General features: G+C 38.4%; 1 protein-coding gene across 1 annotated transcript in view; it reads left to right on the top strand.

Moving 5' to 3' along the window:
• Positions 1 to 338: 338 nt before the first annotated feature.
• The window catches only part of LOC119824246 (OX-2 membrane glycoprotein-like), a 33170-nt gene continuing 21819 nt past the window's right edge, over positions 339 to 11689 (top strand). The window contains exons 1-3 of the mRNA XM_042055816.1: positions 339 to 402; positions 6531 to 6869; positions 7706 to 8005. Of these exons, the coding sequence (XP_041911750.1) occupies positions 339 to 402; positions 6531 to 6869; positions 7706 to 8005 (703 nt within the window). The remainder of the gene's footprint in view (positions 403 to 6530; positions 6870 to 7705; positions 8006 to 11689) is intronic.

The raw sequence follows: 11689 nt of genomic DNA, 5'->3' as shown, positions 1-11689 counted from the left end.
CAGATAAATGTTGTTAATAGGCCAATAAGGGCCAATTTGTTCTTGAATTCATCTATTAATAAAAAAATGAAAACCGGCTTCCCATTTCATGATGACGTGTTCTATATTTAAATTAACAGCCTATCTGCCCATCAAGATATGGATCACTTCATTCTTGCCCCTGGAGATCAGTTCCTCTTTCTATCTATTAACCACAAAAAGAGCTCATGACACTTAGATCACATGTGTGATCATTTTGTGTGCGAAGCTTTTTAACAGGGGAAGTGAATTGCAGTCTCATTTGGAAATTCAGCTAGAAAATAAGATTTTGACAGTGAAGACTTTCATTCCTGGATACAATGAACTTTTCATTCCATTGCCTTCTTCATCTCTCAGTGCTTCATATCTGCACACGCGAATCAGGTAACTCCATTTCTTTTTATATTGTTAGTTGTAATTCAATTACAAATAAACACCAGGTTACAGGCAATTTAGTTTTACCACAGTAGGTGAAAAAGAATGTTTGCTAGGCTCTATGTATTAATCATATACCCAAATATCAAATCATACAATGAGCATATCTGAATCAATGACTATAACAGTGTGAGAAATGTGAGAATGAAGGCAGCCTAACAGCTTCTGAGTTATAGGCAACTCATGCTCAAGTCACAAAGTTTCCTACATGTCTGTTTTATGTAACTATAAAGATCACAAACCAGCTAGCTAGATGCCAAGGGTGTTTCTTCGAATTATGCCCCATGTTCACAGTCTACAGCATATATATGTTTAATGTTGAGATCATTAAGAGTTTTTTTAGTATTTGGGCAAGCACATATATAATTTGTTTTGTGAATTTCTCTATTATTAGAAGCTAATCTAATATAATACTTGAATAAATATCATCTTAATATTTCCTATTCATCCTTAATCATTGAGTTACTAACATTTATTCTATTAGTTTTTCTCAGATTAAGGCAATAACTAGTGTTTTTTAAAAATTTGTAAGAGAGGTCTAGGGAGGTAGCTTGGTGGTTAGGTGTTAGGAGACCCAATACTGTTTCCAGCACCTATATTAGGAGGCTCAAATCACCTGTAAATGCAGCTCCCAATCCTCTTTTACCCTTTGTGGTATGCAAGGGGACATACATGTAGTCACAAGTCTAATTAAATATAAAGAATAAATCTTTAAAAAATAGAGGACCACGAGAGGTGTACCCACCCACTAAGACGGTGGAGCTGATCTACTGGAAGCTCACCAAGACCAGCTAAACTGGGACTGATATACCATGTGATCAATCTGGACTCTCTGAACATGGCTGACAAGGAGGGCTGACTGAGAAGCCAAGGACAATGGCACTGGGTTTTGATCCTACTGCATGTACTGGCTTTGTGGGAGCCTAGTCTGTTTGGATGCTTACCTTCCTAGACCTGGATGGAGGGGGAAGGGCCTTGGACTTCCCACAGGGCAGGGAACCTTGACTGCTTTTTGGAGTGGAGAGGGGGGGCTGAGGGAAATGGGAGGAGGGGAGGAGGTGGAAATTTTTAATTAAAAATAAATAAAAAAAGAAAGGAAAAACAGAAAGAGGAAACAACAGCAAACCTGTTAAACTCAAAAGAGAGGCTTAAGTTTGGTGATAAAGCTTCTTCTAAGCATGCATAGGTCCTGGCTTCAGTCCCTCGCACCAAGTAAGAATAATGAATGAATAAATAAAATGCATTATGAGGAAGACTTCTGTCTTGAATATCTTTGATTATAAAGGACACGATAACCTGAAAGCAAATCATGGTGAGAGATAAAGCAGTGAAGACACTGTTGTGGGATCAGTGGACAGCTTAGTTGTTACTTTTTTGTGCGTGTTGCCAGCTTAGGTCTTCATGTGTATTGTTCAAGCCTTTCCTGAAGGCAGGGACCAAATGATCTGTGGAAACCAAAATGTTTGTATTGACTTATTACTGTCAGATGGCCCCATGTTTTCATTTTATTCAACACTATGAGTCAGGTAAAGTTAAGCCTATTTCTGAGATGAAAATGCTGAGGTGTAGGAATGGAAAATATTGCTAGAAGACCACAGTCCTGCAAACCAGCTCAGGTAAAGCATGAACACAGAACTGGCTATGGAACACAGTGTTTCTCTAAACAATAAATTTGCCCCATGTGTTTGAGTGGTTCACGATGCTTTTTGCAGACTTAAGATTTACTGTATTTATTCAAAAATATATTTAATACAAAGTTGCTTCTATCTGAGCATGAAAATGAAATGAGCGAAAAGCTTGTGACATTGTACGAGAAAAGGGGATCAAGATGTGTGGTCAGGGTTTAACCTTTGCATTTAAATAAAGTAGACACTAAGGAAAATGGGTAGTTCTCCACAGCAGTATTCAGACTCCTTTCCTGTCTCTTCCTTGGTCAGTGTTCTATGCTGTGAAGAAAGATCATCATCACAGAAACTCTTACAAAATGAGTCATTTTTTTTGAGGGCTTGCTTACAGGTTCAGAGGTTTAATCCATTATCCTCATGGTGTAGAACATAGTGGAAGGCAGTCAGACTTGTAGCTGAGAGTTCGACATCGAAATCCACAGGAAATTGAAAAAGGAGTGTGTCATTGGGTCTGGGTTGAACTTTTGAATCTAAATGCTATACTTCTTCCCGTAAGTCCACATCTATAGTGATGAGGTGAGCAGGCCTGCTTTTCATCCTGCCCAGCTCCTGCACGACTAGCTTTACACAAGAAATAACAACACACAAACTGTATTCATTTAAACACTGCTTGGCCCATTAGCCCTAGCCTCTTACTGGCTAACTCTCACATCATGTTTTAACCCATATTTAGTAATCTGTGTAGCACTACGAGGTGGTGGCTTACTGGGAAAGATTCAGCATGTCTGACCTGGTGGCTGGCTCCATGGCATCTGCCTCACTGCCTTCTTCCCAGCATTCTGTTCTGTCTACTCCACCTACCTATGTTCTGACCTATCAGGTCAAGCAGTTTCTTTATTAATTAACCAATGAAACAACAGATAGATATAAGAAACTCCTATATCACACATCTATACCAACAGGCCATACCTTCCTATCCCCTCAAGTGATGCCAGTCCCTGAGAACTAAGCTTTCAAATATATGAGCCAATGGGGACCATCCTTATTCAAACCACATTTCACACCCCAGAATACATAGTTAATATAATTATGCAAAAATGTATTCACTCTAACTTCACAAGTTCCAATAGTCCATAACAGTCTCAACACTGTTTAAAAGTTCAGTCTCTTAATTGTATCCTCCTATAAAATAAAAATTAAAAAACAGATCAAATACTTCCAACACACAATGGCACTGGATATGCATTAGCATTACAAAAGAAAGGAAAGAGAATATAATGATGACATATTGAAACAAAACAAGAAAAAATCAGTGAAGACACTGCACTTACTACATCTTGATGTCTAACATCCAAGAGCTATTGGATTTACCACTTACTCCAGCTTTGTTGCCTGAATCACCCTTCTCTCTCTTGAGCTGGTTTCACACTTGTCTGCATACTTCTTTGGCAGGTATCCTGCTGTGGGACAATGGTCTGTATCCTGTCAATTATATTTTAAATAAATGCTGATTGGCCAGTAGCCAGGCAGAAAGTATAGGCGGGACAACCAGACAGGAAGTAGAGGTGGGTCAATGAGAACAGGAGAATTCTGGGAAGAAGGAAGTCTTATTCTGCAGTCTTGACCCAGCCACAAAAGAAGCAAGATGTGCTTGCCTTGCCAAAAAAGGTACCAAGCTACATGGTTAACACCAATAAGAATAATAGGCTAATATTAGTTATAATATAGACGTCTGTGTGATTTCCTTGGGACTTAATGATTTTGGGAACTTGGCAGAACATATAACCCCAACAACAGCATCCCATGGCTCTTGCATTTTCAGCATATTGAGGTCCTTGACAAAATCCAAGCTTCACCTTCAGAGCTTCATTAAGTGGTCCCTCTGAGTCTCAATGAGGGGTCACTGCTGATACATGCTTGGCCTCAGCTTCTTTCCTTGGCTGCAGAGGGAGATTCCATAACCCCTTTCTGGTTTTCTTGGCCCTAAAACCAGAACCATATGGCTAAAGTGTCTAAGTTCTACTGCTTGCTGAGGTTGGAACTTGCCCCCCTTGTTTAAATGTATTTCTACCAATTTTGTATTGTTGATGGTCTCCTTCACTGCTTAAACTTTTCTTTAATTGCTTTCCACAGTTTGAAACTTAGCTACATCAAATCTTGCCTACTGGTTTCCATTCCATTTAATCTATTTAGCATTAGACTTTTCTTTGAATTTTTTACCTTCTTGATTACAAAACTTAACTTCTTTACAATCCATGGTGCTCCTTTTCTCCTCAAACTACATTTGTGCTTTTCCTTTTTCAGCTTGTTCCTTTTCATTATAGATCTGCATAAGAGTGATTACTATAAACCATATAACAGTGTCAACTGTAGGGTCTCTTGAAATCTCCTCTGCCAATGCCAGTATACTTAAACTCTTCAATTTAGCTCATGTCAAATTTTTAGGACAAGAGAAAAATAAGAAGTCACATTTTTCATCAAAATATCACAAGAACAACTATTAGGTCACTTCCTAATATTCTTCTACTTTAAAACTTCTTGAGCCAGGCCATCATAACCTACATTGCTCTAAGCCCTAATGCTTTCTACTACTTTGTCCATTTAAACCATGCTTGAAACATTGAAATGTTTTTCTAGCCCAAAATCCCCAAGTCTACATTATGTCCACAATCAGGATGCTTAGGCCTGTCACAATAATATTCTGGTCCCTGGTACCCACTTCTGACTTAATCACTGTTCTCTTGTTATGAAAGATGCCATGACCTAGGCAGATAATATATATATATATTATCCTAATGGCAGAGAGCATGGCAGCATGTAAACAGACATGGTAGCTGAGAGTTCTACATCCAGATCCACAGGCAGCAGGAAAAGACAGACACTGGACCTGGCTTGTACTTTGAATAGCTCAAATAGCACCTTCAGTGACACACTTTCTAAATAAAGGCCACACTTATTCCTAGAAGGCCACACTTCCTAATTCCTCTCAAGTAGTCTGACTCCCTGAGGACCAGACATTCAAATATATGAACCTATGGAGGCCATTCTTATTTGAACTCCCACATTCTTATCCTAGCTCATTACCTTATGGGTTTATCTGTTGATGACTTAAATAATAATGCATGGCCACTCAGCATCTATTTACTTGTTTCTGCTTCTTAATATATTGGTAGGATTTATCCAAAATTTTAGAAAAACTTTAGTTTATTAACTCTCATTTTTGAATTTATTTATGCAATCTATTCTATTTAACATAATATTTTATCAATTATCTGGTAATTTTATATAATATATTTTGATCATATCCCCCATTGCGCATACTCCTCTCAGATCCACCTTCAATTCCCTACTTGAACTCCATATCCTTTCAAAAAAAATAAGCTCCTGAGTCCAATGTGTCCTGCCCCAATACCCATAAGTGTGGGATCATCCACTGCGATGTGGTACAAAATCAATTCTTAATTTGAATTTGGTTTTGATCATGATGAATAATGTTACTATAAATATCTTTATGTTTTTGGAGAACACATGTATGCACTTCTATGACATTTAAATTATGAGCAGACTTATTTCTTATAGAGAATGCTGATATTCAGTGATTAGATAACTCCAAGAATTTCTATTAAGTACCCAACAGAATTTTCATTCCCTTCAGCACTGTGTGTGAGGTGTATTGTTTCTGCACACTCTCAAAGTGGACATTGTTTGCCTTTCGTTGTAAATATCTGGTGCATATGTAGTCCTCAGTTTAACCTGCATTTTCCTGATGATGTATTTTCTTAAGTAAGTACATGAGCAATCCAGACAGGTGTGGAATAATGATTACTTTATGATACATGTGTAGATATATACATTAGTAATATGATACAGACTTGATCATATATATGTGTGTCATAGACACACAAATATGTCCATTAAGTATATATACATATGTATATATTGCTTTATATTTGCTAATTTATAACTCTTAATTTTTATCACTATTAAGTATGTATTAGGTAATATGTGCCAGAAACCAATTTAGAAACTAAATATTCAATGTTGAAGAACATACACAGTTCTTTTTCTTCTCATTGTCTTGGTCTCTATCTCTGTCTCTTTTCTCTGTGTCTCTCTGTCTGTCTGTCTCTGCCTTTCTCTCTCCTACTTCTGAGGATTCAATGCAGGACCCTGAATGTGCCAGGCAAGCATTCTATCACTGATAATATACATACAATCTCCAGACCTTTTACTTTTTATTGAGACATAGTCTCAACTATGTATCATAGGTTGGTCTTGAATGCACAATTCTTCCTCTGTTGGGAATATGTTGTCACACATGCCTCATTTTTTTTTAATTGAACAGAAGAGGCAATGAAAATGGTAATCATAAGACAGGGAGACGAGAGCTGTTTGAATAGTCTGCAGAAGTATGGAGGAATGTATCTTTTAACAATGAACCTCAAATTTCAGAGTCTTCACTGAGGATAAAGCATAACAATTATGAGACAGCTGTCCTAGGGAGAAATGTGACCATCTTCTGCAACTTGACAAGTTTGGCGAATGTTGAGCAAGTCACCTGGCAGAAAGTTCAAGGTCCATTGCTTCAAAATATCGGCACTTACAGCCATAAATATGGAGAAAATATTATCCCACCATATGTGAACAGGCTGCACTGCAAGATGCTGGAACCCAATGCCTCCTTCATAACCATCCAAGAAGTGACGTTTGAAGATGAAGCCTGCTACAAGTGTCTGTTTAACACCTTTCCATATGGCAGCCATGGAGGACAAACCTGCCTTAACGTCCTAAGTATATAACCCTTTTCTAGGGTCCCATAATGAGGGTAGACATCATGGAGTTAGTGTTTAAGGGCATTGTCCAGAGAAAGCTGCATTAAGAAAAATTGTTGATGAGTCCTAGTTACTTAGACAGGAGAAAAATGATGGAGGCCAGTGGAGTTTGTGTGTTCTGGCAGGAGCTATTACCTCATGTCTCTTCTTTACATTATACTCCACAGGCTTCCATTAGGTAGAGAAAACCCAGGAAAAGCATCGAATTTTGTTACAAAGGCAAGGAGAAGATATGGGGGGAGGAGATAGTAGGGAATAACAAGGAAAGGAAAACTAAAGGAAACAGAGTTCCCAGTCTTCAAATAAGAAGAGTGAGAACAGCCGGGCGGTGGTGGCGCATGCCTTTAATCCCAGCACTCGGGAGGCAGAGGCAGGCGGATCTCTGAGTTTGAGGCCAGCCTGGTCTACAAGAGCTAGTTCCAGGACAGGCTCTAAAGCTGCAGAGAAACCCTGTCTCGAAAAACCAAAAAAAAAAAAAAAAAAAAAAAAAAAAAAAAAAAAAAAAAAAAAAAAAAAAAGAAGAGTGAGAACATATCAGAGTTCCTTATCATGCATATAAGTGTGAAATACTGGGTGTATATAATATAATTTATAGCTCTATAGAAGTTGAGAGAGCAGTCAGTGAACAGAGCAAAAGGTTTCGGAAGTTTTGTGGCATGTGAGGGGAGGTATACAAGACGGTAGTGTTTTAGTATTCATGTGACGTAAAAATTGGGAAAATACCATCCTTTAACAGCCGATAATTTGGCAAGGACATACCTTTGTATTAATATTGTTTCCCTCTTTTTACCTCAGCTGTATCTGAATTAGCAACAGAACTCCATCCTATTCCTGGCTCTGAAGATCTCCTTAGCCTTCACTGTTCAGCCGTGGGAAAGCCTGCTCCTGGAATCTCCATTTACCCTTCACAAGTCCTAGTGTCCATGAGGGAAGAGTACTTTACCAAGAACCCAGATAGTACAGTGACCATCTCTAAAATAAACAACATCTCTTTGAACACTGTTAGGTCCTTGGGCCTCCAGAACCTGGTTGTGTCCATGACTCACCCCCTAGGATATGAAGAGAAGATAGTTCCTCTGCCAGTAAAGCAAGAGGGTAAGTAGAAGTAAGTGACAGCAGATCAAAGGGGAAAATTGAAGCCCAGCACCCACATGAAAAGCCAGATGGGAGTATGTGTGCTTGTGATCACAAAACTGGGGAGGCAGGAAGGACAAACATCTGGTGTTTGTTGGCCAACCATCCTAGAGTAACCAGGGACTCCAGGAAGTGACACAAGTTAAACAGCACTACTTATTGATCTCTGCCTTCAAAAGCACATATATTTACACACACACACACACACACACACACACAGAGAGAGAGAGAGAGAGAGACAAACACACACACAAACACACACCCTCTCATGTACAGACACATATGCATACATGCACAAACATGCACATATGTATGCAGACACGAGAGAGAGATAATAGATGTTTATCTTTTTAAAAATCTGTAATAAAAATTTGTATAAATCAGCTATTTTTGAAGAAGAAACCAATATAATATACATGTATGGCTAAGCAATCAAACAATGATGCCAAGTGTAGTGTCCCAAGTCTTTAATCTCAGGCCTTGGGAAGCAGAGGCAGACTGATCTCTGTGAGTTAAGGGCCAGCCTGATTTATTCAGTGAGGTATAGGATAACCAGAGCTGTATAGTTGGACCCTGTCTTGATAGAACAAACAGCAACCACAAATCAAACAATGCTGACCATCTCCACCCTAACTTTCCTGTTGGGGTGGAATCTTACAGATTCCCTTTCCCTTACTTCTTTTTTTTTTTTTTTTTTTTTTTTCCAATTTTTTTTTTTTTTTTTATTTTATTTTTTTTTCCTCATGGTTTATTTTTTTTATATTTAAAAATTTCCATCTCCTCCCCTCCTCCTCCCCCTTCCCTCCCCTCCTCCTCCCCCTTCCCTCCCCTCCTTCTCCCCCTTCCCTCCCCTCCCCTCCACCCATACCTCCCCTCCCTCCCTCTCAAGTCCAAGGAGCCATCAGGGTTCCCCACTCTATGCTAAGACCAAGGTCCTCCCAACTATTTTGTTATTTATGGTTTTCTGTTGAATTTTTCTCCTACAGAGAGAATTCTCTTTTTGTTTTCCTATAGTTGTGGCTTGTAGACAGACATTTTAAATTTTTGTCATAGACTGTCTTCATGTTTTAAGCAACATTTCCATAGCACCTTAATTCATGTTAGGTAGTTTTGTTCATTTCACCAATTTGGCAACCGTCATTGACTTTTCCTCATTTTTAATTTTTAAATCAGCATATAATATGCTAGATAGTATTACGACATTTTTAAACATTTCAAAAATTCAAAAGTGAATTTTTGTGGTTTCCCCTCCTCCCATTTTCTCCATAGCCAAGCCACCCCACCACTCCTGCCTTAGAGCTTACTCACTCCCTATTAATTTTCCCCTTCCATTACTCAATTGTCCCTATGTCGACATCTCTGATGCTACCTTATCACCTAATACTATTACTCTCTCTCGGTCACCTTTCCAGGATTTGTTAAATTTTACTCACCCTAAGACTTATTTATACACACACACACACACACACACACAGACACCTTCACACACACACTGGCTATAATCTACATTTGTTCACACGTGAGGCAGAATATGTACATTTTGTCATTCTGAATTTGGTTTCTCCTTGCTTAATGTTCAAGCTTTCCAGACCCATCTTTTTCTTAAAGCAAATTTCATGATTCTGTTTCTATTTATAACTGGATAATATTACATTGTGTGCAAAAAATACTACATTTTAATTAGTCACTCATCTGTGGATGGACATCTAAGTTATGAATGGAGCTGCAATAAGCATGGATATTCACGTGCTTCTGTGTTGAAACCTGGAGTCTTTTGGGATTTGTCCAGAAGTATATAGCTAAATCTTTTGGTAATTCTCTTTATAAATTTTTGGGGTGCTTCCAAGCCAACGTCCATAGTAACTGTATCAATTTGCACCCCCACAGCAGTGAGTGAGCATTCTTTTTCCCACATCTTCTTGAACAGCTGTGGTGCTTTTTCTTCTTAATAGTCCTTTGGCTGGGATGACATGGTATCTCAGTTTTAATTTGCATTTCCCTGATGACTACAGACATTGAGTATTTTGAAAATTAGTTACTGGAGGGATAAAAAGATGACTCGGTGGCTAAGATCACTGGCTGATCTTCCAGAGTATGGAATTGGATTTCTAGCACCTATAGGGCAGCTAAGAACTCCCTGCAGTTCCAGTTCCACAAGATCTGTTGCCATCTTTTGGGCTTTTGGGGAACCATGCAAATAAAGTGTACGGAATACTTATATTAAAATAGTAACAAATCTCATCTCAAGAAAAACTAATACATATGTGACTTAGTTTGGATTTCACTTATATTGTTTATATTGAGCTCTATATTTTTCTCTGCTCCCCTCCCATCCTCTCCTCTCCCCTTCTACCCTCTCCCATGGTTCCCATGCTCTAAACTTTCTCAAGAGATCTTGTCTTTCTCTATATCCTATGTAGATTAGATCCTTGTATGTCTCTCCTAGGGTCCTCATTGTTGTCTAGGTTCTCTGGGATTGTGAATTGTAGGCTTGTTTTTCTTTGCTTTATGTTTAAAATCCACTTATGGGTTTTTGTCATTCTGTATCTGGGTTACCTCACTCAATTTGATGTTTTCTAGATCCATCCATTTGCCCACAAATTTCAACATGTCATTATTTTTTTCTGCTGTGCAGTACTCCATTGGGTAAATGTGCCACATTTTCCTTACCCATTCTTTGATCAAGGGCCATTTAGGCTGCTTCCACATTCTAGCTATGACAAAAAATGCTGCTATAAATATAGTTGAGCACCTGTCCATGTAGTAGGATTAAGCATCCTTTGGGTATATATCCAAAAGTGGTATTGCTGGGTCTTGAGGAAAGTTGTTTCCTAATTTTTTGAGAAATCATGATTTTGATATCCAGAGGGGCTGTACCAGTTTGCACTCCCACCAGGAATATTGAAGTTTTCCCTTTACCCCACATCCTCTCCAGCATAAGTTGTCATCAGCGTTTTTGACTTGGCCATTCTTACCAGTGTAAGATGGAATCTCAGAGTTGTTTTGATTTGCATTTCTCTGATGAATAAGGATGTCGAGCCTTTTCTTAAGTGTCTTTCAGCCATTTTAGATTCCTCTATTGAGAGTTCTCTGCTTAGATCTGTACTCCATTTTTTTAAATTGGGTTATTTGTTCTTTTGATGACAAGTTTCTTGAGTTCTTTGTATATTTTGGAGATCAGACCTCTGTCTGATGTGGGGTTGGTGAAAATCTTTTCACATTCTGTAGGCTGCCGTTTTGTCTTGTTGACTGCGTCCTTTGCTTTACAGAAGCTTCTCAGTTTCAGGGGGTCCCGTTTATTAGTTGTTTCTCTCAGCATCTGTGCTGCTGGGGTTATATTTAGGAAGTTGTCTCCTGTGCCAGTGTGTTCAAGTGTACTGCCACTTTCTCTTCTATAAGGATCAGTGTGGTTAAATTTATGTTGAGGTCGTTGATCTATTTGGACTTGAGTTCTGTGCATAGTGATAGATATGGGTCTATTTTTCATTCTTTTACATGTCGATATCCAATTATTCCAGCACAATTTGTTGAATATGCTTTCTTTTTCCCATTTTATATTTTTTGCTTTGTTGTCAAAAAAGCAAATATTCTTAGATATGTGAATCGATATCTAGGTCTTCGATTTGGTTGCATTGGTACTCTTCT

The sequence above is a fragment of the Arvicola amphibius genome, chromosome 10 (assembly GCF_903992535.2).
Source record: "Arvicola amphibius chromosome 10, mArvAmp1.2, whole genome shotgun sequence".
Classification (NCBI taxonomy): domain Eukaryota; kingdom Metazoa; phylum Chordata; class Mammalia; order Rodentia; family Cricetidae; genus Arvicola; species Arvicola amphibius.
This window is presented reverse-complemented; position numbering and strand designations above follow the sequence as displayed.